We start from the raw sequence: 26,262 nt of genomic DNA, 5'->3' as shown, positions 1-26,262 counted from the left end.
GCGAGGACACTTGACTGTTGTTTTAAGGCGGACTTTTAAAAAAACGTTGAACCTTTCCTTTAAACGGGGTTTTCATGACGGGGGTGTACTTGAAAGCAGCACCAGCTTGCTTTGACTCAAAAGCGCGCTCCCGGCTGTACGTCGCTACACACTGTACGTGCGCGCACCCCTCTATCGCGTGGTGGGGATCATCCATATTGCTGCTAGTGGTGGAGATAAGGTTGTAATCCTGAGACGCCCTCGGACACGTTTCTTTATTTTAATATATGTTTTAATCCAGCGCGGACTGCTCTGCGTCTTAGACCGAAGCTCTTCTGGTCTGGGAGTGACAGAGGAGCTGCAAACAACCCGGAATAACTTCACGTTTCCTTGAAATTGAAGGCGAATTCGGGCCGGGGAGGGGGGGGACAGAGGACTGGTAATCCTGAGGGGGGAAGAAAGACGGTGGTGGGAAATGGCCACTCAGGTGGAGGCTCTCCTGCCCGGCAACCCGCTTGCCAAAGCGGAGGAGCACGGCAAAGTGATCCGTGGCGAGCCGGAGGTGGAGGAGAGGGGCCGGGGCGACGGGGCCAAGCCGGAGACGGGTGTCGCCGAGCAGGGGAGCAGCGGCGACGGCTGCTGCCCCGGGCAGGGAGGCACCCACGGCGACACTGCTGAGGCGCAGACCCCAAAACAGGGGACAGAGGGGGGCAAGGAGGGTTGTGACAGCGGCGACAGGCATAACGAGGAGGGTGTTAAAGGCAGCAGCAGAAAGGAGTTTACTGAAGCTCCCCCGCCCAAGGTGAACCCGTGGACGAGGAAAATGAATGCGGTGACCGTGGTCAGCGTGAATGGACAAGCACACCACGGTTTGTACCCTCCCTTCATGTTTATCCTCTGACTGTCAGTGTCTTGCTCTGTGTGTTGTTTGTCCAGTCCAGGTGTGGTCACACTGGATAACCGAGCAGCTGTCAGCTGGATCAGGTAGAATTTATTGAACCCCCCCCCCCCCCTCCAAAAAAATATAAGATTTTAAGTGAGTGGAGTGCATAAACAAGCCCCTCTTGTTGCTCCCCCTGCAAAGCTTAGATATATTTGGAGTGAAAGCCCCCTTCCTCCTTCTCCACTAGGTGAAGGCTATTCCTGGAGTTTAGGGTGGCAATGTTGAATGCATGGGGGTGGCTGGTTGCACAAGGGATCACACCCTTTTAAATTAGTTAAAATGCTCCTTCCTCGCACCTTTTTTTTAATTGTAGAAAATTAAAAGATCTGACTCATCTGGTTTTAAATGTTTATTAACTTCCCATCTGGTTAATTTAAGATGCAATTGTTATGTGTGTGCAGTTAGAGGTGTTATAAGAGCAGGGGGGAAATAGGCATTTGGCTTGGTTGATCTGCACGTTTATGGACACGTTGTGTTATCGTGCAATGCTGGTGCAAAGTTGCTATGCTTGATGTCATCACTCCAGACAAACTGTGTGCATTTTAATAAATGTTTTTAATGTTTGAGGGTGATTTTTAATGTGTTTTTTTTAAAGGGGGAGGGGAGGCTGAGCATCCTTTATTTTAAAAGTTAGGAGTGTGACTTAATCTTTGTGCCCCTCTTTTTTAAGCATGCTACACTCCCTGCACTTTGCCAAATATTTGAACCAGGATTTACTATAATTTACATTTATGTTTTTGAGACGCTTTTTTGGACGCACAGCCAGGCCCAGACATTGCATCAATTAGTAGAAACAACCACTAGCAGCTTGGCCGGCTCTGCCAGCTAACAATAGCTCACAGACAGACTCCTCTTGGCCTAGTGCGCCGTCAGAGACCTTCCCATTCAGATGGGGAGTTAGCTTAGCTTCTGGGACTGGGGATGTGCTATATGCTACCGTTCTCTCCCCTCCTTAGACAACCCTGTGAGAAACATGTCAGCTTTTTCGAGCCTCTCTAGGATCGATTCTGGACTCCTAAACGCGACCAAACATGAAACATTGGCCCATTTTTAGTGTGTAAAAAACGAGCAAGGTTTTGTTGTGAGACGTCACGTGTTCACTCCACGTGTTCCCCGAAAGAGAAAGGCATGGCCGCTGCTAGCAGGGGCTAACCACACCGGATCAAGCTCGCCAGGCCCTGCCGGATGATTTCTAGGTTATCCGGTGCAAGACAGTGTGGTTGTTCCGTGGTTTATAACCCCGGTTGTCACGTCGTGTATTTGTTGTCAGGTCAAACCCGACGTCTCCCTTGCTAGTCCACCCTAGCTAGTTAATGTTAGCATGGGAGCTAGCAGGACAGGCAGGCAGTGTGCAAGAGTCATCATGGCTCCTGTATGATCTCACACTGATCCACTAATTAATTATGTTCTGTCATCAAGAGAAAAATACTTTGCTGTCGACTGATCGCATGCAAAAGGCAGAAATATGTCGTTGGCTTGCCTGTTTTATTAAAAAAAAAGTACATTTAAACACAAACCACATTCAGACAGGAGTAATTAAAACACATTTACTTAAAAAATACATTAGAAATACATGTGTGTGTGTGTGTGTATATGATTTATCTCGAATGAAGGGGCTGATTGGCAAAAAAGCCACATTAATCTTGTATGTCAATACAACATGGTTTCTTGACTCTCTGCCCTGTGTGTTTTTTCTCTCCTGTCTGTTTTGCAGTCACGCAGCCAGGTCATCATGCTTCTGTCCTGACAGCAGCCTGTCTGTATTTTTGTGATGACTTTTGTTTGCCAGGCGGTTTGTTTGCCGTGCTGCAGCATGTGTAACTAACATCCACATTCAGGGTACAGGTTGTACCCTGAATGTGGACCAGCCTGGGTGGATTTGGATGGATGTGCTTCCAAAGCTGTCACATCAGCAAGTAACCCTGGCTGGCGGCCAATGGTTGAGATAACCAGGCAACGCTGCTCTGTTTTCAAGTTGCACTCAAAGACCCAAATTGGCATAATTGGCAACAATCTAGATTAATTGTTTTTCAAGCAAAAATAATGAAAATGTCCAACCAATCTCTGGTCTCAGCCTCTCAAATGAGTTTCCTACTTCCCCCTGTCATTAATCGTAAACAAAAATCATTTTTTGAAGTTTTATTTTCTTTTGGTTTATCAAAACAAGACATTTAAAGATGTCTCTTTGGACTGAAGGTTTGTTTTTTCACATTTCATAGACTGAATCATTAGTCAATTAACTGAAAAAAGAATTGACAGATTAGTAGATGATTAAAATAGTTGTTACTTCCAACCTTAGACTGTGTAGAAATGTTCAAATGTTTTACTGTTTCAAACTGCTCCAACATTATTTATTGAAGATTTTAGCATCATTAGCAAAGCTGAAAGTCCTGCATGGTTTCTTCTAATCAGTCGTGTGTGTACTCAGTGTGTCCTTGAGCAAGAACCTGGATAAGAGCAACAGCTGAAACACTGGAAATGTATTTCCACGGCTTAGACAGCTTAGGATCACCGGGTGGGAGTACGTTACTGTCATGTGTTAATTTGTGGCCAGAGAATGATTTGGGCTCAGAATAAGCAAAGCATTTCCTACTTTTGTTGGGGGATAAACGAGTTTAGCCAAAAGTGGCCGTCACGTCACCAGCTATAGTACAAACTAGAATAGAGGCTGAACCTGTCATTGTGGTTTCTCCCCAAAGAAAATGCACAAATTTGAACATGACACATGATAAAATAAATGACACTTTTCTGTATGTATAATAAACGTGAATCCTGGTGTACGTCCAGCAATCAACATCCAATCTGGCCTTCAATGGTTAAGCATCATCATCACTACCCACCTCTAGTTATATACATGAGTGATTATCAGATGACTCATCATGAGCCTTTTAACAGTCTGATGACATGAAGGATGAAAGAAAGTTTCATCCTGTTAGACCTGGATACTCAGAATCTCCATCCAGAGAAGAGTAGCTCAAACTCAACCCAAAGGTCAGAGGGGGCATTATTGGAAATTTATTTGAATCACTTAACTGTTGTGATGCAGCCTGTTCTTGTCAAGAGATTGCCACATGCCCGCTGGCTTCAGAGAAGAAGACTCACTGATGTTTGGCTGCTTGTATTATTAGAAGTAAACATGATTTGTGATTTGTCTCGTCTTCAAGGTGTGTGTGGCTGTGTTCTTCAAACTATCACCAAAAACCACTATTGAGACTCTGACGTGAAACAATAATTTCCTCCAGGCTGGTCTGTAGAAAGTACTGATGAGTGGCTACAGGCTTAAGACTGCATTCAGACCAGATCCAGGTCTAGCCATGTTAGTGGCTGATAGCAATACCAGTTGATAAAAATGCATTTCTCTGTATGTTGCGCATACAAACACCGTAGCATAGCGACATGTCCACAGATACAAATTGGACAGCACTGCATGTATGACTGATTCAGTGAGACACAAATAAGACAAAAGTGCTCATAAACAGGATTTCAGTAGAACTTTCTCACTTGGATTTTGAGGTCAGGGCTGTAGAGGTTCGTCAGATCATCAAAGATCAGACTTCAGGGGCATTCCAATTGGAATTTCCAACTGGAGTCGGATATTTTGACCTCCGAGTACAAATGAAACTTACCATATGATCCAGGAAGTGGAGCTGGTGTTAAAGATTATTGCATTTAAGGATTTTTCAGAAACCAAAACACTCTTTTTACAAGGATTTTACAATTCTGGAAAGTTTTCACAGCTGCAAATGTTTTATTTTTGGTCACAATGATTCTGAGTGGCCAAGGCATTGTGACGTGAGGTTGTATTGTGGCAAAAGTTGGTACCAGCTCAAGTTTTTTCTGCATGGCTTCCTACCTTTTTTTGGTTTCTTTATTTAAATTTTAGTTTTTTGCAGAACCCTTTGCGTTTCTGCAAACGCACTGTCCCCATTCAAATGAATTGGAGGTTGCTGTTTTTCATTGCTCCTGGTTGCGGATTGACCCCGCTTCCTATTTGTGCTGAATTCACTAAGTTATTGATAACTTTGACTAGTAAAATCTTGAGGCTCTCCGTTATCTTGTGAGCTAGAGAGATGAGACCGATGCCCCCGCCAGGAAGTACTGATTGTTTACAAAACTGCACAGTGATTTAATACAACCAACAGAGATGAATGCTGCTTGGCGTCAGAGAATGTCTTTGACAGAGGTTAATAACAGTGAAGAGTTTCATAAGATGTGTAATTTACAACTTTGTGGGCTGTTGTTGTTGCTAACTTGCTATCGTATCCTATCCTACTTGCTGCAGTTAATGCTTACCCACTGCACCCACGTTTTATGCCCCGCCTGTTTTTCACTGCACCACATGATACATTTTGCCGGTTGAAATCTGGTCTGACAGCAGTATTAATGGGGCAGCTCCGACTGTAAAGAAGTTTTTTTTTGTATGTTTTTTTTCTGAGGACATTTTCACCTCTGTTGGACAGGTAAGTATGAGGAGGAGGCAGACAGGAACGCAGCAGGGGAGAGAAAGTCTGACATGTAATTTAATTCCCTCACTGGAACTGAGCCATGGACGTTGCGGTTGTGTGGTATGCTCCATAACTATTCAGCTAGCAGGACGGCCCCTCTGACTGTAACGTTAAAGCTTGTCTGACATTTTACATTTCAGGCATTTAGCTGACTCACTACTCCTGTTTGTACAGCAGCGTGTTCAATGCATCTGCAGTCTGTTGTTTTGTATGTTTCCCTGAATTGTTACAGACATGCCAGCAAAGGTAAAGAGGGATGGGTCAGTGAGGGAGTGGAGGGACAGATGTGAAAGGATTAATTTCACTGATCTGATGCAGTCAAGATCTTTTAAAAAAAAAAGTTTTTTAATTCTTCTGACAGTCTTGATGTGTTTGAGTAAAACTAAGATGAGTTCGGAGCTTTACAGTTTAATTTCAAATCAGCTCAGATGCTGTGAACACTTCAATGTCCTGAGTCATCGTCAGTGGATCTCAGCCTCTGAAGGAAGTTTATGAATTAGCGCTAAATGTTAGCAGCGGTGTCACCGACCTCCCTCTGATGGGTCACCACAGAACAAGAGTGCTACTGTATCTTTATGAGCGTCGAGTTTCTGCTTTGAGTTTCATTCAAATTCTTAAACGTAGCAGTTTCAGGTGGCGGCAAAATCCAATTTGCTGCAAATGGGAACATACTGAGTAAACATCTTCCAATTAATCAGACAGTCCAGTGCACAAGATTAACAAGATTAACTCTTAACTGCCAGCAAAAAGCAGCCACTTTGACTGGTAAACCGGTTGGTTTCCTGCCCAGCTGTGGCACCTGTTGCTGCTAGGAGACAGTAAAGCTGTGTCCAGACAGAAAATAATGTATTTTGATGAAGAGCCCTGAAATGTTTCATTCCTCTTGTTTTCTTTTCTTTTTTTAAATTGTGATTTTTATGCATGATGGTAGCAGGTCTTTGACTGAAGATAATGTAATCACAGTTTTCAATGTGAGGTATTAGAAGTGATACTGTGTCCACGTACAGCTCTGATTTAAGTCATTTTTTTCTCAGGGCTGTTATGAAGAATCAAATCTAACATAAGTTGCTGTTTTTGTAGGTCAGGTGAGTCTTTTGGTCAAAGAATCAGGAGTGACCAGCTGGACTCCAATCATTAGCATTCCTTTAGCATATACAGGAACCTTAATTAACACATGCAAATGCAGCTCTGTTTGTTCCGAACTTTGGTTAGAGTGGGACTGTTGAATGAAAGCCCCCTCCTCTGTTCACTTGATATAACATGACTTTGCAGATTGATGCCCCGTGAAGGATCATCTTTAACTTCAATTTGATCGATAAAAATGAGAAACATCCAGCTGGGAGTTAGACATGTGACTCTTTTTTTGTTTTTGACTTTAAGTTGAGTGGTCAATTTGAAGGACTGTAATGTTTAGAAGCAGCAGCATGGCTTCAAAGAATCGGGGGTTGCATTTAAAATTAGCATGGTCACCTGACTATTCTTCACCATTTGTCCCTGCACTGTGAATCTTGTCCTCTTTGTTGTGGCCATGAAGAGGCAGACCCCCGTCTTCTGTCATCGGATACCCCGGGGCTGTTGGCAGTCAGGTTTTACAAGGTGTTTGGATCTGACAAAGGTCATGATCCTGGAAGGAGTGCTGATGCGTGAATGGTTAAAGTGGGTCTGCAGTTGCAGGACTGACTGCTGCTTCTTGAATGGGTGTTCACTTTGTTCATTCAGGGTCACCTGATGGCCAGCCTGTGGAAATGTAGGTTGTGTCTTCCTATTTGGAGGTTAGGTGAAAGTTGATAGCTTTTGTTTGACCCACACTGTCAGATTTCTTTCTCGCCACTTATCCAATAGATCTCGTTACTAAGTTTCTCTTCATTTTTGAGGCATCCACTGGTTGCTTGAACTCTTTTTTTTTTTTTTAAAAACCTCATTACTTAAGAATTATATTATAATGTTGCACAAAACACAGATGCAACAATTAGTCGATTGACTTATTTTGATAATTGAATTTTAATAAAAACTGTTTTGATAAGATTCATTTTTTGTCTTTATTTTAAAAGAGAAAATGTCCAAATTCCTACTTCTCAAATGCGAATATTCTCTGATTTAGTCTTCTGTGATACACTAAATATCTTTGAGTTTTGATCAGTTTTTTGTGACAAAAGAAGTAGTTTGGGGAACAGTGATAGAAATTTTTGGACATTTTATTGACCAATTGACCAGTACGGCAGCAGAAACAGTATGACTTTATATGCTGTCAAATGTAATCCAAATCCACAGGTCTTTTATTATAAACTCTTGTGGACATCCAAACTGAATTTTGCAGAAATGTGCTTAAAATGTAACACACAAGGCGTCTGTCCATTTGATTTAATTGCTCAGCTATAAAATGACACGCCATTTCGGGTTGTAATATTTCACACAGTGTAATTGTCAAAACCAAAACATGCTCATTAGTTTTACAGCGGTCGCAGAATGTGGACAAAGTCACAGTAACAAGTGCACATGTGTATATTACACCCACTCAACTTGAAGCTGGACACTGTCAGATATCAAAGTTTGGAACGTCACAGCAGAGTAACTGGGAGGGAGGAGGGTGTAGCAGTCTGGCGTCTATGGTACCCACTCTACTCCACCTATACCTCCTACATCTAACACACACACACACACAGTCGCCTCATTTTAAAGTCATCCAGCTCAAACTGCTTTATCTGTGTGAGTGTCTGTCTGGACTCAGTGATAGCGGTCCATCCCTCTGTGCAGGCTCAGCAGGGTGTGGACCATTTGCATCAACAGGGAGTTCAGGCGATGTTGTACAAATAATGCGACTGAGCTCTTGTAGCCATAAGTGGGAGTCCATTGGGATTTTAACTTTTAAAACATTTTTTTTTTTGAGGGAACATGTTTATGAAAATGAAAAAGTGATTGAACAGGATGGCTTTAGTTATGTTCTGTGTTTGTGAAGCCAGCAGAAAACTCCAAACAAAATTATTGTGGATGTTGGCTCGCTGTGACTCGCGGTTTGCTGCACTCTGAATGGAGTAAATAGGAAATTCATCGCCAACCAGAAATAAAAAGGCTCCACCTCGTTGAGCAGGTGCATTGTTGGGAATATAACAGCCCTGACTATAAGACAGAACGCTTCCCTGAGATACTATAAATCCAAGGATGAGGAAGTCTTCATTTTGGCAGCTTTTTCTCTTATAAAAATGAAAGTTCTGCAGGTTAAGTTGGGTGAACAAAACACTTTAAGGCTGACTGACGCTTTAAACCAACCTCTCTGCAAGTGCTGATGTCACACCAGTACACTCCCCAGTCAAAAACAGTATCTGATGTTGTGGCACAACAATGTCTCATCCCCAAATATAAGACAACTCATACAATGTAATTTTCTCTATAAATGATCCTATATTTGGGTCAATATGGTATTCCTATTCCATGAATACCACGGCTACAGAAAATACAGTATATATTGTCATTATACACCTAACAAGTGACACAATTTTATATCCTGAGTAAAAATTATTTCAATTTTGATCATGGTGGTAGTAAATATTTTGACTCATTAACATCAGACAGCTGTCATCAGAAGCAGCTGTGTAGTTAAAACTCACAGCAACACATAGTAGCTGAAATTAGCTCCATGCAACCTGCAGAAAAGCATCAGACTTTTGAACTCTGGATGCAGAGCCTAACAGTTTTGAGTTAAACATCGCACCGTGTGACGTCAGGTGAGATCTGTGAAGGCCTGTGTCATGCTTTTGGTTGTGTGACCTCTGCTTATTATGTGTTTGTGTGTCTGTAGCTCATTGAATACAGGGAGACGCCTCCTGGCCCTCTGCTGTCTGGGCTTTTTACCCTTCAAGAGATGATGTCACCACAGTAATCATGTGACGCCGGGGAGAGTCTTTGACGTGCGTTCGTGTGTGTGTGTGTGTGTGTGTGTGTGGCAGGCAGGCGGTGTGCAGTCATACGCTCTGGCTGTCGTTTCCTCCATATTTGGTTCTTGCAGACAGGCTTCCCTCCTGTGTCGTCACCCTGCTCTGCTGTGCATCAGACTGCATGTGCCTGTGAGATACAATGGCCTTTAAAGTTTCACACTGATTACTTGAGATTTCGATTCTGAGAAATTACATTTATAAAACTATTTTAAGGTGATATTCACACCTCCTCCAGTTCCTGTTCTCCTGTTATGAGCACTTAGAGACATCTTGGCAATCTTCAGTTCCTTTTTGGGAACTGTAGTGTGTCTTTAACAAGTGTTTTTTTTTCATTGAGGAAGAAATTGAAACCCATCTTGAGATTTAAATGTGGTGTTTATTATCAGGATTTTCTCTGGTAGATGCTGGTCGCTGTGTGTACTGGTGCTGCTTTTCTCCCTCCTTAACTTGCTACGCCAATTGGGAAATCCCAGAATCCTACACAATAAGTAAATCTTTCAACTACAATATGACCTTAGAATGATGATACAACGCATGTTGTTGAAATAAACCTACTTTTTGCAGCCAACAAAAAGTCCCAGCATCTGGCTGAAGTCTGGGCTGCTTTCCCAAAACTACCACTGTGTTTATCTAAGACTGCAGAGCTGACGTGGCATAAGGTTTATTTATAAGTTTAACCAGTGATACCCTGTGGGTCTGGGAGCAGGTATTGTCACTTGTGTGTGTTGCAGTACCCATGAGAATTTGTCATTGGACTCCACCTGAGGTGTGTGTGTGTTCGGTTGTGTGTTTCTTAGAAAAATGGGAGGACTCTGGCTGGTGCAATTGGAGATAATACTAACTAGAAAGAAAAGGAGGCTGTCTAAACAGTGAGACAACGTTATGTTTATGTAAAAGTTGCAGTAATAATTTACCTTTTTTAACATCCCTGCGGCTGCTGTTTTTGTTTTTAATCAGTGAAGGGTTTTGAATTCAAGACGATCAGATATGGAGCCTACAAAGCTGAATTTATTGAACTTACAATATGAAAAGACAGCAGGAGAGATGATATGAGCTGGCGGGGGGGAGGGGGTGCTAATGTTAATGGTCCCCTCTGGCAGTCTGGCGTGCACAGCAGGCTGCAACAACTGGCTCCTAAGTGCTCTGAAGAAAGACGTCAAGAATAAATGCAGCGGACAGACCGAGTGAAATGAGAGAGAGAGAGAGGGGGTGATGATGGACTCGAGAGGAAGAGGAGTCACTACATACTAATGTGTGTTGGATAAAGTGACGATTAGGGGAAAAGCGGATAATGGATGAATGCAGTGTTTTTGTAGTTATATGAGAGAGGCTTGTGAGCTCGTGAGTCACCTTTATGTTAAAGATAGACATATCATGCTTTTTGTGATTTTCTGTTAAATATATGGAGTTGATTATGGATTTCTTTGCTTAACATTGGTCCAAGACTTGGTTAACATATGTAAATGCTTCCTGCAAGTCAAAAGCCAGGGCATCAACATTCACAAACCAGCATGCCTTTGTTGCTAAGGTTTTTCCATGTGTTGCTCATGTGCTTTATTTTATTTAAGAAGTTGACATTTTGAGTAAAGAACAAGGAAAAAGCAGTGAAAACGTACAACTGTAATTTGTTTCACGGTTTGTTGATGTAACCTCCCACGTGGTCCGATGTTGGCTACGACGTAGCTTCTTGAAGTTGACCAATCAGAACAGAGTGGGCTCATTGGGAGGGGGGGTGGGTGCTTAAAGAGATAGGACCTAAAACATCTTGTTTCAGACAGAGGCTGAACTGAGGGGCTGCATAAAGGGCCGGTATAAAACAAATAACTGTTTTTTTTAAGCTTTAACAGTAACATTTCTGTAACACTTCCAGGACCTTAGTCTGTTTGCATTTGGTCCAGTTTGGTCCAAAACATGCTTAGCATAAAGACAGGAAGTGAGAGTAAACAGCTAGCTTAGCTGATAGACAATTTGGTCCAATATACTCTTCAAAAACAGATGTTACAATTATCTGTAAATACAAAGTGAGACCTTGTGCTTTAATAAGCAGCTTACACTGACTGTCAATAGTTGGACTCAGATGACCTGTCCTTTTGTAGCTTTAATTATTCTGAGCAAGTTTTGGTAATTCTGAGCTATATTTGGGGTAATCTTTTGCTCAGCTAGGCTACACACATATTACAGCCCTCTGCTGAATATGCAGATTAAATGAGTATCTGTCTTGTCATCTCACTACCGGTTCAATCTAAATTTATTTCTATACAGGCAAATCATAGCAAAGGTTATCTGAAAGCATTTGTCATGTAGTCTACACCGTACTCTTTAACTTAAACTAAAGAGAGCCAACATTCCCAATGAGCAAGAAGAAACCTAAAGCACACCCAGCCTCTAAGAGAGTGTGTGTGTGTGTGTGTGTGTGTGTGTGTGTGTGTGTGTGGCGGGGGGGGGGTTGCAAATACAAAATACTGTGTTAGGACCGTGTTTGTTATGTACACTGCTGTTGTGTTTTAGGTACAGCTGATCCACCTCAATCTGCTGTTTGTTTGGTTTTTGTTTATTCACAATCGCTCTGGAGTGATACAGTTACAGGTCTAACAGGGAGGTCACATTTGCTGGTGACTGGTAAACTGCAGTGTAGGGAAATGGTGACTATATTCTTCTCTCTTAAAAAAATGTTAAATTAGAGCTGAATTGCATCAATCTCAGAATTAAGATTATGTTTTTACTTGTGCGGTTTTTAGGGAAATCTGCTATGGTGATATTTGTGTTTCTCAGCAAATATGAGAAACGATTTTGACTCCATATGAGTGCTGTGTTATTTCAGGAGGATTAATGTATCTCTTCTCATTTGCTGATGCAATTTAGGGATGAATTGGGAGCACTTAGTTTGATTGAACAGATCTCCCTGCTATTGCATATACAGCAAAATCATCAGCTATCCCGTCTCTGCTTGGCTTGGCTTGGCTTATTTTTTTCTCTTCCATGTGTTTTGTTGTTCTGCCATGTGTCTCTCTTCACACTCGCGCACACGCACACACACACACCTGACCTTGAGTTTTAGAGAATATCACACTTTTATCAGTACTCTTGTACAGTTGAGCACATAATGCTTAGATAACTCCCACCTTCTCTTCTACCTGTTGAGCCCAAGGTGCTTTCACGCTTGCAGGACTGTTCTGAGCAAAGAACAATTCATGAAATAAATATTTTTTGGAGAGAAAATTTGAGGAATGAAAGTTGTATGTATTTTCTTGTGGTCTGGTGCATTGGAGGAGCCGTGAAGATCAGTCAGATTACACTGATGGCTGATTCAAAACCAGTCGTGTGGTTTGAGATGTAATTTACTTTCTGTCATTCATTGATGTGCAATATTTTGGGATATTAGAATAAAATAGTGCAAAGTAGTGCAAGATCGGCTGATTTTTCAATTCTATTATTATTATTATTATTATTATTATTATCTAATATCTATTCTGTACTTTAGTATTATCAGGATCAAATAAGGGGGGGGACAGAAATCATGTCACAATAACCACATCTGAAACTATGCTTTTGTGGTAAAGAAGCATTTGATCGACATTCGTTGATCCCGCCTCAAATACGAGGAAATGAACGGCTCCTCCCCAGACCCTACCTCAATCTCACATGAGATGGAGACGCCAGGCTAGTAGTTGGTGATATCAAGCTTTGGAAGAGCTTGATATCCAAGTAGACAGGTCAAGAGACTGTGACACCAAAAAGTCATTGCATTGCTTTAAAAAAATTTTCTGTAAGGCATTAAAACCCCTAAAGAAGCAGACTTCTAGAGAAGAGCATCTTGCCTCGATACACTGCTCACTGTGTGAGTGCCTGAGGTAGAGCAGCTTATAGTTTGGCAGGCGTCCTGGTCCTGAGAGACTCTCCTCTGACCTTAAACTATCAGCTGATATCATCTGATACGCAGCAAACACTGAACAGCCCTGTGAACATCTCTGTCTGACTGATGTCCACATGCCTGTAGTGGAGGGATCATAGCGCCAAGCTCAGCTGATCAGGAGGATGCGGCTGAACTCAACAAAGTTAATGCTAGTCAGATACAGTTTTTAGGAAAGAGGAAACAAGCTGGGTTCAATACACAAAGTTCTGAATCCCTGAAGTGGTTTAAAGGATCGCCAGGTTAGTGAGCAAACTTTCTTTGCTAATTAATTGCCTCAGAAATGTGCACGTTACAGTGTATGCTGCTAATTGTTTGGACTGACAAAACATTTCTGCAAATAATGTTCTACTAATGTCTAATGAAAAAAGCTTTTGTTTTTATATTTCTGGTCACAATTTTTTTTGTGCCAAATGTTTTTTGTAAGGATGACATCTCAAATGGTTATGTGTAAAAACATCTGGCGTTTCAGGGTACTAATCATTTATGAACACACAGAAGTTTCAAAAGCTGCAACCAGAAAATATTTGGCAATTCTGTGTTTGAAAAAACAAAACGTACGCAGAGCCTCTATTTTTGCTGGATCACGGCACAGCAATTCAGCACAGAGCAGATCGGGCGGGACAGGAAGTCGAGCACAAATACAAAATAAAAAATGTACACCGTGTTCACAGCGGATCATATTTCCCAGCACTATATCTTAAATGTCATAATGGGCAGAGCCAGACCTGAAGTCTCGATTTTCAGGCCCTGCTCCTCCTGCAAATGGATGTGTTGGTTTTGTGGTTGTCTATCCCGCTATATTGCGCCATTATCCGTGAATTCTGGAGACAGACAGAAGGTGTTGACGGATGGCGGAGGACAGACCCGGAACGCAGCGCAGCTGTTCCGGAGCGGGTCCAGTGGAATTTAGGGGTGAGACTTTGTGAAATGCTAGAAGTACAACTAAGTAAAGGGCATTAACAAAGAAAAGCTTCTCAAGTTATATAAAAATGATAAATGAACATTTTCCTCCCAAGAGTCACTGTGAAGCAGTTTGTCCTGAGTCATGATGACGATGACGGTATTGAGACCTCTTGAGGAAGCGTTTCATCAGTTATGCCACTTCCTGTGATAATAGGTGAGGGGAAAAATGCTTTAGAGGAAATCAGTATGGTGACATTGTTGGGAAAATTTTGGTCTGATGATCTGATGGTCTCAAGTTGACCTGCATCCATTGTGTTGTGTCTCTGCCTCTAAAACATGCTCTGTCATGCACAGTAAGCAGCTTGATTGTTTTTTTTTTTTTGTCTTTTTTTTTTTTTTTTTTAATCGGCCAACTTTAAGGCTACAATTGTTCACACATTGAGTTCATTCTACATTGAGTTCATTCTACATTGAGTTCATTCTAAGCAGATAAGAGTGGATAAATACTTGTGGAATTCACGCTGATTCCTTGACTCAGTTTAGCACGCAGTCATTGCCCCATTTCTGCTAAAAGGAGAGCTGGAGTTTGTGTTGCTATATGAATTATGACATTACACTGATGTTATTAACTTAAAAAAAGAGAAATAAGACACTGAACAAATGTCTTACCTTTTTAATGTTTAAGTTACTAGATGTATACCTCTGCCATGGAGGTTATGTCCTCTGTGGACTCTGTCTTTTTTTTGATTTTCTGTTATTTATATAGTTTTAATGCTAGATATAGATATTAAACATGGTCTTACCTCTACTTCCTCTTTGTGATGAAGTCAGGGACCGTTAGCAACAAACGCTACTAAAGGACAGCTGTTCTGTGAGCATGTGCAAAGGTTTTTCCATGGGCTGTTCACATTGACCACTTGTGTATTTCGTAACGGTTGTGACCTTGAATGTTTATGGATGTATTTAAGAAGTTAATATTTCCTGTAAAGAACAAAAAAGAAGTGGAATCTTCCTACTGCTGTTTGAGCTACAACGGACTGTTTTCAGACAGAGGCTGAACTGAGGGGTTGCATAAAGGACCAGTATAAGATAAATACGTTTTTTTTTGTTTTTTTTTTTAACTTAATCATTCAAAGATAATCTAGTATAGTCCTAGAATATAAACATAGACCTGGACGTGTGCTTGATACATCCCTTTTTAAACTGAAAGACAAATCATAAAAATAATCAAGGGACATTTGGTAGAAAGTTGGCCAAAGAACAAATGGCCAGTTCTTGCTGAAGATCCTATTTTTGTATTAAGGAACTTAAGTGGGTCAATGGGTCTATCAGGCCATTGTTCTCTATTGTATTGTGTAATTTGATCTATCTGTTGAAGTTGAGATTAGAAGATATTTAGATTATTGTACAGGTTATCTTTGTAGTGTGAAATGGTCAGATTGGATGTTGCTGTTTTGTTGTTAGTGAAACAAACTTTTTAATAACACTGATGTGCTGTGTAACAGTAAATACATTTGATATTCCCATTACAGGATTTTAACAGTAACTGAAACAGTCACCTATCAAGGTGAGTTTATACTTTAATCTCATTGGTGATGTTTGGAATTAAAGTGAATGAACTTTAAACGGGATCCTGATGCTGAGTTGAATCAGACTGACAACGTCTTTAATTTAGGTGAAACACTGCAGCTTTGCCTGCTTCAGTTTGAGAAATCCTCTTGTTCTCGTCCGTCATTAGTGATTTTTGGCGGCTTCACGTCATCAGCCACGATTAGGATAAGCAGCAGACCGTTGAAGCAACATTATGCCTGTTGAATGAGAGATGCTGAGTTACCATGAAACAACAGTAACCCCCTCCCTCTGTCCCCCTCTGTCCCCTCTGGTTTTAAGAAGCTTGTATTCAACAGCAAAATGTAGGCATGTTTAGAGGTTAAGCTGCCAGCTTCACAAACGTCTCTGTGTTGAATTAGCTCACAGTGGCCTGTTGATGAAAATACTGTGGTGACCAACGACTAACCCAAAACAACTGCTTCTGTAACAGATAGAGACAAGATACTTCTGTAAATCCGCCTTTCTAGACTGACTGAAAGACAAAATGTAATGCACCATTTCATTGATTCAAATCACTTTTATTTCTTGTTAATATGAACATCTCATGTCTGACCAAGTGAAGTAAATGTTAGGCTGACTTTGTTTTTGATTCATGTTCATTGCTGCAAGGAGCATAAATCTGCACCTCCCTGCTCTGCCGTCACACGAGAATCTATAAATAAGTTGTAAATGAAGAACAGTAGTGTGCATTGGTTTAAAGGAACAATATGTTACGAATATTTAACTGTCCTTGTCCGTCTGAGCTGCTGTTTTTTTTTTTTTTTTTTTTTACTGTGGCAACATCTGAGGAGGGAAAAAAAAGAGTTTACAGTGTTTTTAGTGCTTGTAGGAAGATGATCATTATACTGTATTATTCAATTTTATGTAGGACATGTGTTTGTGATGATAAAGGACACCACACCCTCATTATGGGCTCAGGGTTCACGATTATAGTTGGGTTTCATCCTCTGTTTGACTCTTCCTCACACTTTGTTCTGTGTACCATTAAACAGAGAATACATTTTCTAGAAATCATGTTTAGGGGAAAAATGTTTTTGCCTACAAAGAGTCGGTTGTCTCTTGAAAGAGGACACATGGCTGTGACACAGTTTAGCAAAGGAAATGAAACAAAGGTCAGAATTGTAGCACCAGAAGCTGAAGTCAGATCTCTGTTTCACCATCTCTGCAATTTGTGACTCCAAACTAAATAAACAGTCAAAGTTTAAAGTTCACAAATTGTATAAATGTGAGTAAATTTCACATTTCAGGGATACCAAAGGACACCAGAGACACACAAGACTGGATTATTTTCATATTCATTAGTCTGCTGTTGAGCTAATTAATCAGTTGACAGAAAATTAATTGACAAGGTTTTAAAGGAAAAATGCCAAATATTTGCTGGTTGCAGCTTCTGAAAGGGGATAAATACATACACACATATTAATACATTCAGCGCACTACTACTACAGTCTACAGTTAGCCAGTTAGCGAAGTTAGCTGCCGAGTTAGCCGCCAAGCTAGCAGCTGAGTTAAGCCTGATTTAGGCTTCTGCGTCGGAGCGACAGCGTCATTGTCCTTTTCAAAGTCCTGCGTCGAGGGAACGTGTTGCTAGGGTGTGTCTGTGTGTGGTTTCAGAGGAGTCTATCTGTATCCTTGTTTATCTTCCGGTCACAGTAGCATGTAGCATTGCGCTATGTGCTCTAATAACAGAAAACACATACCTTTTGTTCATTATTAATAAATAAAGGAACTGCTGGAGGAACTGACATTTTGACCGGACCAATCACAGCCCTTGCGGTCCGGGTTGCCGTGATGCGTAATTAGTATTTTTTGGAGGTGCATGTCAGGCTACGGCATAGGGGTCCACGTCGACAGAGAGGACTACACGTAGCTACACCGTCAGTCCGACGCAGAAGCATAAATCAGGCTTTCGCTGCCGAGCTAGCCGCTGAGTTAGCCGCCGAGCTAGCAGCAGAAAGCTCTCAGACCTAGCGTCCATGTTTCTGGTAGAGGTGGTGACTTTGACAGGTGACACTTGGTAGGGGGCAAACTTTGGATTGGTAGTAGTTGTTTAGTGTTGTTGACTTGTTTTTACTTATTTTCTAAACTAGTCTAATATTATGACAAAAAGTGAGATTTAAGAATAACCAGGATCAGATGAGCAGATGGCTTTCTTGCTGCTGTTCAGGTGACCGTTTGTCTCTTGCCAAGTTATTGGTCAATTTGTGCACATTTCCATGTTTTGACTGTACTGTGCATGTACACAAAGGAGATTTATGATTATGTACTCCTGCTTTAGAGCCTTATTTTCCATACTGTTGTACAATGCTTCTTTCTTCCTTCCTGACCTCTTTGAGGTCGTATAGTCATGCTCTCTGAAAACGTGACCTCCGGTTGGTCACAGTTTTTGCCTGAAGGATTGTGAGACTGTAAGTAAGAGTCACATACTGTACTGTAGCATAGATGCTGTATTTGCACTAATCCCCCCTGTGGTCCTTCACTAGACTAACTAACAGGGCCGAGATGTTCTAGAGGTAATAACTTCTATGTTGTTCATAATTTACGTTTGACCTACTCTTTATGTTGCAAACCAAATTTCATTACATCAGTTGCTGCGTTTCCTTCCTTCACAGATTATCAATTCAAACGTTACCAGAAACAACACTCAAAGCATCAGCAGCAGTGTTTGCCGTTCTAGTCAAGAAAGTTAGGTTCTGCATCAGCATCTTTATCCAGCCCGACCTTTGTTATATTAAGGATTTTTTACCCTCTTAGTGTCCAGTCTCAGGAATGTGAACAGTTGTTTGTACCCCAACATAAGCTGATGAAGAAACGTTCAACATGTGAAAAAACATTTCAGCTGAGCTCTACTGCAGACACACAGTTAAAGTTGTGTGTTTCTGCTCCCGGGAACTTTTTACTGAACTGATAAAGACATAATGCAGATATTAACTCAACATTTGCTGCTTTAGTAGGTTTGTGTAATCGTAAATTAAAACCAAATTGTCAGATATGTTCACTTTTTCTGGCTGGGGGTTGTAAACATAAGATTTATTTAATAGGGATCATGATGATTTAGGTTTGAAAGAGAATATATTGATTTATATACTTGCTCCTGTTTTCATGATTCATTTTATGTAAAGCTCATTAATATATATTTAAATGCATGTCTGTAATGAAACCCTGCTACTCTACTGCTGCTGGTGGTGGTGGTGGTGTTAGTGATTCTATTCCCCTCTTTCTGTCTCTGGCGTTGTCCCTGGACATGATTGTCCTTAAGGAGCTTACTAAGATTTGCTCTTTGGTGTTAACGGCTTGGCGAAGTCCCCATGAGCCTCTTTGACTCCCTCGTATCACAGTGCAGTGACAGTGCAGCCAAAGACAGCAAGAGGCAAGATCTCTGGATTCAGGACCCGAGCCAGCTCGGCACGATGAAGTGACCCTCGCTCGGCTGCTGGTGTGATTTTGTTGCGACGCGAATTGACCAGGAAAGAGTTAAATTACTACTTGATTAATATGTGTGACAATCTGCTTCTTTTTCTCAGTTTTATATCATTATAAATTGAATAGATTTAAGTGTGTTGGGTGGACAAAACAAGCAATTTGTTGATGTCAGTTTGGACTCTGGGACTTTTCTGACATTTTATAGGTGCGATAATTAATTGATTAATTGCTCTAAATTATTCTTTAAAGTTTTTTTCAGCCACTAAACTGATAACTTCCTTTTTTTCCTCTACACTGGTGTATTCATGAACTTCCCAGTTTGTCTCTTGTCTAGTGTGATGCTCACTCACCTGGTTTGGCCGTCATTCCACTTCCTGTTTCCCCCCCATGTTGAATCAATGAGCACTACCTCTGATCATATATTCCAGTGGTTTGCACTTCCTTTGTTTTGGTCTGTTGGACTGACCTGTTGTTGCTGCTGCTGCTGCTGTATCGAGTTACAACAATGACGAGGCAGAAAAATGATGGTATTGGTATCTTGTTTCAGCCGTTTCACTTTTTAGTTGATCTGAAAATGATGCCACAGCAGCACATTAAGCAAATGAGTCATTGGAAGACAGCCAAAAAGATGATTCAGTGAGAGCCTACCTGCCAAAGGTAGATAAGGCAAGTGATGGAAAATTTACCGAAAGCACAAAAACCAGGCTAATTAAACTGAGACCGGTGAGTCAGTACATGTGTGCCAACAAGAGATGATGACGAACCACAACTTGTGCTGTTTTTTTTTTGTCTGTTCAGCTCAGTTTTCCCACAAGCTTTTCATCTTTTCACAAAGGCAAAAATCTAATTAATTTCATACAGGGTGCAAAAAATGTGACTTTTTTTGTCCACCAGTCAAATGGCTAATGAAATTTTACCAGCATTCAATAGATTTTCTGAGTTTTTTGGCTGGTGAGCAAATCTACTAACCGCTTGCATATTTTAGCAGCATTTGGCTGGTGAATGGTGCTAATTCGGTGCCCTGACTTCAAATGAGGAATCTGTTGTTTTCTTGTCTTTCCACGCCACACGTTGCTGCTCTAGCCAGATGGTTTTTGGTCAATCTGTGTTCATGTGCGCAGAGCCGGTTGTAACTTCCACCATTTTTACATGTTTCCACAGAGTCTACTGGCCCCGCCAAGGTGGTGAGAGCAGGGAATCCACCCAAGGCCAGGCGTGGAGGAAAGGTAATAATGTTTGTGTGTGTGTGTGTGTGTGTCTGTGTTTGTCTGCCTGTATGAGAAAGTACTCTATATCATGGTGAGACAAATAGACCAAAGTATGAGCTCATTGTTTTCACAGACTAGTGGATATCAAGCAATTACCGTACAAGTGAAGAAAGTAATAAAGAATAAAGTAAAAAGAGGAAGTGATAAACCACGGAGCATTTTCTAATTTTAGTTACAACCCAATTAAGAGTTTAAATACTTTAAAAGTAGAATTTAAGTTAAAATAATGTCACTGCAACATTTAGTCGATGGACAGAATATTATTTGATAATGAATCATTTTGAGTTACTTTCAACTTCTTTTAAAAGTGAATATTTTCTGGTTGAATTAGTCCTCTATGATGATGAACTGTTTATCTTTGTAGGCCTGCAACTGACCAGTAATTTCCTTATTGATTAATCAGCTGATTCTTCTCAATTAATCACTTTGTGTATAACATGTCAGGAAATGGTGAAAAATTGCTGTTTTTATAACTTTGTACAACTCATGATGATGTCTGCAGGTGATGATAATAATAACTTCATTTATACAGCACATTAAAAACACATCATGCAAGTAAATAAGAGCCAAAACAAATGGTATGAAAGATGTTATGTCTGTGTTCCTAAATAACAACAACAACAAACTGAATACATTTTTCTATGTTTATACATATTAAGCTTGCAAATAATTTTCAATTTGACATCTTATTAGGAGAATATAAGTGACTTTTTTTTTTTTTTTTCCTAAACCTAAAAACACACTGAGGAGGTTTGAGTAGTTTCCTCCGCCCTGTTAGTATCTACAGGCCCAAACAAGCTCCGTCAATCACAGGGTTAAATCAGCCTGGCAGGTGAATCCCAGAAGAAGTAAACAACACACAATGATCTGTAGAAAGTGAAAACTACACAGATCAACTTCCCTCTTCCCTTCCATCTGGATTTCATCAGTTGGACTATTAGAGGGCAACTCTTTGAGAGGTTTGAGTGTGTAAATCAAACTGAAACTGACACATCTGTTAATGGGGAAGACTGTTTAAGACCTTTAGCTTCCTACACATAATATCCATTAAAACTCTGATTGAACATCTTTAACCTTGATGCTTTATTGGTATGATACATTAAAGTCCAAAGCGGGGTGACACAAGTAGGATTGTGTCCTCCAGTAGAAATGACGCTTTTGTTCAATATATTAGTGATATCAGTAGGTGAACCAGGATTTCCTGTATTTTTGTCACAGCTCTCAACTCTTCTCAGTAATGTGTTGATTTTCAGATGAGCAGATGATGATCATTTTTGATCTCAGAACAAACCGATTCAAATGTGTTCAGCTTTGCAGTTTCTGTGCTCGATTAGCTGTCCATGTGGACTTAAAAAAAAAAAAAAAAGAGTTAACAGCTTTAAAATTCTGAATAGATGAAACTGCTGATAATATACCAATTTGGAAAAATGAGGATTTATTTGATGTAATGACAGGCAGTAAATCCAGGCGCTAACAGAAGATCTCCATTAGAGAGCTCAGTGAAGGCATGTGCGGTCACAGCCCTGGTATTTATCTGTCATGCCTGAAGCTGTGTGTAGTAACCTCCCTTCACACTTCCTGGAATGCAAATGTGAGTTCCTGGTGAGCCAATGGCACAGCAGATAAAACACACCAACTCTCCTCAAAGCATTTTCATTCACAACTTCACACCTTTTTTTTTTTTTTTTTTTGTTACTGACAGACACTCCTTCGCTATCGTACGACGGGGCTGTTAATCACACCTCGGCCACAAACGTTTATGACATCCTTTGTGTAAAGTCTGGTCTTGCAGAAACAAAAGAAGCAGAAATGGACTAATTACAGGGAAGTTGCAAAAGCTATAAGGAAAAGAGATTGTCTTGTCTTTCTTCACAGGATTTTACAGCTGTGAGGGTTGAAATTTAAGTACCTATGTACTTGAGAGCAGTGTAAACGTGCTCAGTTGTCTGTTTACATATGTTAAATAAATGAATCATCCACACTTCTAGTTTCTAACAGTTAAGAGGTTTTTAAATACTAGCGGTGTAAGAGAGGGGGGAAAAAAGGTCAACACCAAGATGTCACATAAACGTCTGAATGTGATTCAATGGGATATTTGTGATAGATTTTAGTATGTGGTGTTCAAAAAAGAAGTGTATAAATCCAATGAAAATGTAAACTCATGCAGCTGTAAAAGCTCCAGTTTTTCAACTTTTAATATTCACTTAATTCACTTCAGAGCAGTGATGATTAGTTGATCCACCGTATTCTATTAATCTCAAACCTTTTTGCTAATTGACTGTGTTTGAGTTGTTTTTTTAAAAGGGGAAGAAAACTCTGGTTGCATGTATGGGATTTGGTGAAATGGTGATCAACATTTTTACACAATTTTTAGACATTTAATAAAACACTAATCGATGAATTGTTATGATGGTTACTTGCAGCCCTAGAGTTTCCTTCAGTTGTTCTTTTTTAATTTTTTTTTTATTTGTTGATCAGGTTGGAGATTTTGGTGACGCGAACAGCTGGCCAACTCCAGGGGAGATTGCGACTAAAGACATGCAGGTAGGTCTTTTCTTACTTTTTGAAAAATATGTCAAAAAAGTCAGCGGTTGGTTGGTTGGTGGATGTATGGCGGACACACTGAGGTCAGGGTGGTGTCTGTTGTCCAAAACTCTGTTAGGAACTTGGACCACTGAACTATCTGATGCACTGGAACCAGCCTCGTCTCCATATATGTCTGAGAGGCTGTAGGAGGAAATCTATCTATTTTATTACAAATGTACTCTGCTAACAACAAATTTGTTTTACAGCCATGTCAACTACAACGGTACATTTTGTTTTCAGAAAGATGGTACAGTGACGTCACTCTAACCACACATTTTTGATCATTTTAGGAATCAGTTGGAGATGTGACCATGTTGGCAACTTAATGATGTCTCTACCTGATAGAATCTAAAGCGAGTAAAATATGGCCTGAAATATGTGCCACCAGAAACTGAATAACCATAACACTTTATATTTGAATTGCTTAACTTGAATAATTGCCAATTATACTTCATGCATGGACCTCTTCCTCCGTTTCAGGGCGGGTGGCAACAAATGACCACTGTTACGTGCTCAAAAACGTAGGTGCTGATTGGCCGAAGAGGCATCCTGTGTGTCTACCCGGATGTTTGTCACAGAAAATTGAAATTGAATTTTGAGAACTGAATGTTCAGTTCCAAACTTTTTGTTTTTCAATGAAATTATTCAAGTTAAGCAATTCAAATGTAAATGATTCAAATTCAGTTTCTGGTGGCACATATTTCAGCCCATAAAAAAAAAAGGTTAAACCTGCAGCTAAGCGTATATACTTATTTATGTTAATTCTGTAAGTTGATGAATCACATGAGCACACACAGAAATCCTAGTAGTTTAATTATAAGCTCATTTTCTGAAGGTGTCTTTAGTATTTACACTTGTTTTTGTTTGGAAGAATACAGTAATGAGTACCACAAGTGGGCGGTGTCTTTTTGCTGTTGTTTTTGCTCTCAAACTATGCCAGCTCTGTCTTTGTCGAGTGTAAATGATAGTTGGCTTTATGTCCCAGTTGAATATTTACAGATTTAAACCGATCATATAACATATAACATTGTTAGACATTGTTGTTTATTAGGTACTTATTAATGAATACGAGCCAGAAATTGATCAATAAAAATAATAAACTTTAAGCAGGTAGAGGCAGACAAGAATTAGTTTCTGTTCCTGGTGGTTCTCTGATATGAGTGACCAGACAGGTTTTAAAAGGCTTATTTAAGTTTATACAAAGATCATCTCAGCTGCTTTGAGTTATGAATTATAATATACAGCAACCAATCAGAACAAGCAGCTCGGACTTGTTGAATGAAGATGTTTCAGTTCAGTGGTGAATTTGATTGGACGAGCAGACAGAGCCCCGCCCCTCTCTGCTACACTCTGCTGTAGTTGGTTGTGTGTAGTTTTCTACAATAGGTATTTATTTCAGTGGTTGTGGCTGTAATTACACAGCAGCTAATCAGCACGTCCAGACAGAGCAGTCTGCTTCTCTGCTGCAAGACTACAAGTTTCCTTTTTGTTTTAGATTTAGTCCAGGCTCACCACCATGACAGGACCTCTCAGACACTGTGGAGACAAAGAGAAAAGATGGCTGGCCTCTAAACCTTTTTACTCTGAAAGCAATCCTGTCTTTTTATTTAGAATTTGAGTTAAAGAGTCAGAAATGTGGAGGGAGAATTCAGAAATGTACTTTCTCTTTCTTAAAACATTTAAGTGAAACGATTTTAGGATTTTTTTGTTGGTACATTGAGATAAGTATTTTCCCCCTTTTCTGACTTTTTTAGAAGAACTCCATACTTGTGTAATGAGATGTAACATTAAAGAACTGTAACTCGAGGACGTGAGCTCAGTCTTGAACACCAAGCTCTGCTTTGGTGTAGACAAGCTCAGCTCAGGTGTCCGTAAAACATTTAACACACTGACCCCCTCCCCTCATCCCCAGCTGTCGCTCCCACAGGGGATGCATCAAATTTGTGCCCTCTTACAGTAGCAGCCAGGAGTCAAACGTCCCTCAGAGTCCATTTCTATTTCTGATCTCTGGACGATAGTGTGACCCCGGCAGAGCGACCCCTGAGACCTCCCCTAATTTAGGCTGCCAGGTATGCGTGAACATGACAGAGTGCGCGTGTCCCAGTGCAGGAAAATGTGGGTCACATCATCCGAGCCAGGAATAACCGGAGTGTCTGACGGCAGGAGGGGTCGAGTTTGGAGATGGTGGTTAAGCCCTGGGAAGGGATGTCCTTTTAGGGGATCCCCTTTAATAAACCACCACTGGATCTGTGCTGCTGCTATTCTTAGTGGGCTGCAGTTCACCGTCCATCACGTAACATTTAAAGCCGTAAATCAGTCGCCAAATGCCGCAAATGATGCATGCTGGGAACTGAATACTGAAATTTGATGAAGGAGGGGTTTTTGATTACAGGGTTGTGCTTTAGTACAGAGCTGTGGTAAAAGTTCAACCTGAGATTTCATGCAGCAAACTGTTCTGCTGCCACATTGAAATTAAGTGTTTGGTAGGACATTTTTTGAAAGTGATGATTTTGATCACGGATGTGCAAAGAAATGGAAATTTCTGTGTACTATCTAACTATCTTGGTCAAAATTTCTCAGAATACGATGTTATCATGCGTCTTTAAACACACTTCAGTGGCATGTTGGTGTGACAGGTGTGTCCTTTTTAAACAATCATAAATAGAAATTCAACTAGTGGAGATTTCAGCAGCATGAAACCAGAACATTTTGTTAATTAATCAACAGAGATTTGTTTTGATGATTGGTTGATTTTAAAAAAAGAGCTGGTTTCAGCTTCTGAAATGTGAGGATGTGTTGCTTTGAGTTTGGTCTGTTGTGTCGGGTAAAAAATGCAATTTTCAAAAATTGCTTGTATGACATCTTAAGTATATCCCCACTGCTCTAAATGGGCCCCACCCCCTGCCCATTAACAACTGTTATAAGAAAATATTTTTTTAAAATTCTGTAAATGGTCAACACTGTTTCACAAAGTCTCCAAAAACAGAAAATCTGTATTTTTGCAAGTGAGTAAATATGTGAGATCCTCACTTCACTCAAGGGGGTTTCACAGTTTTCTGACCAAAATCTTTCTCAGTTAGGGAGTATCGCTCCTTCATTTCCACAGAAACAAAAACAATTTGAGTTATGTGAAGTGTAAAGGCTATTGAATGCGGAGGAGCACTTCAAAGTGTCAGTAGTATAGCACAGGAGAGATGCA

At 40.5% G+C, this 26,262-nt stretch overlaps 1 protein-coding gene across 3 annotated transcripts in view; it reads left to right on the top strand.

Annotated features, from left to right (window-relative positions):
* Positions 1–206: 206 nt before the first annotated feature.
* larp1 (La ribonucleoprotein 1, translational regulator) overlaps positions 207–26,262 on the top strand; it is a 54,635-nt gene continuing 28,579 nt past the window's right edge. For all 3 annotated transcript variants that reach the window (XM_053332372.1, XM_053332373.1, XM_053332371.1), the window contains exons 1-3: positions 207–848; positions 20,371–20,435; positions 22,956–23,021. In XM_053332372.1, the coding sequence (XP_053188347.1) occupies positions 455–848; positions 20,371–20,435; positions 22,956–23,021 (525 nt within the window). In that variant the 5' untranslated portion in view covers positions 207–454. The remainder of the gene's footprint in view (positions 849–20,370; positions 20,436–22,955; positions 23,022–26,262) is intronic.

This window comes from Scomber japonicus, chromosome 13, assembly GCF_027409825.1.
Source record: "Scomber japonicus isolate fScoJap1 chromosome 13, fScoJap1.pri, whole genome shotgun sequence".
NCBI lineage: Eukaryota > Metazoa > Chordata > Actinopteri > Scombriformes > Scombridae > Scomber > Scomber japonicus.
Note: the sequence above shows the minus strand (reverse complement) of the source record. Positions and strands in the feature narration are given on the sequence as shown.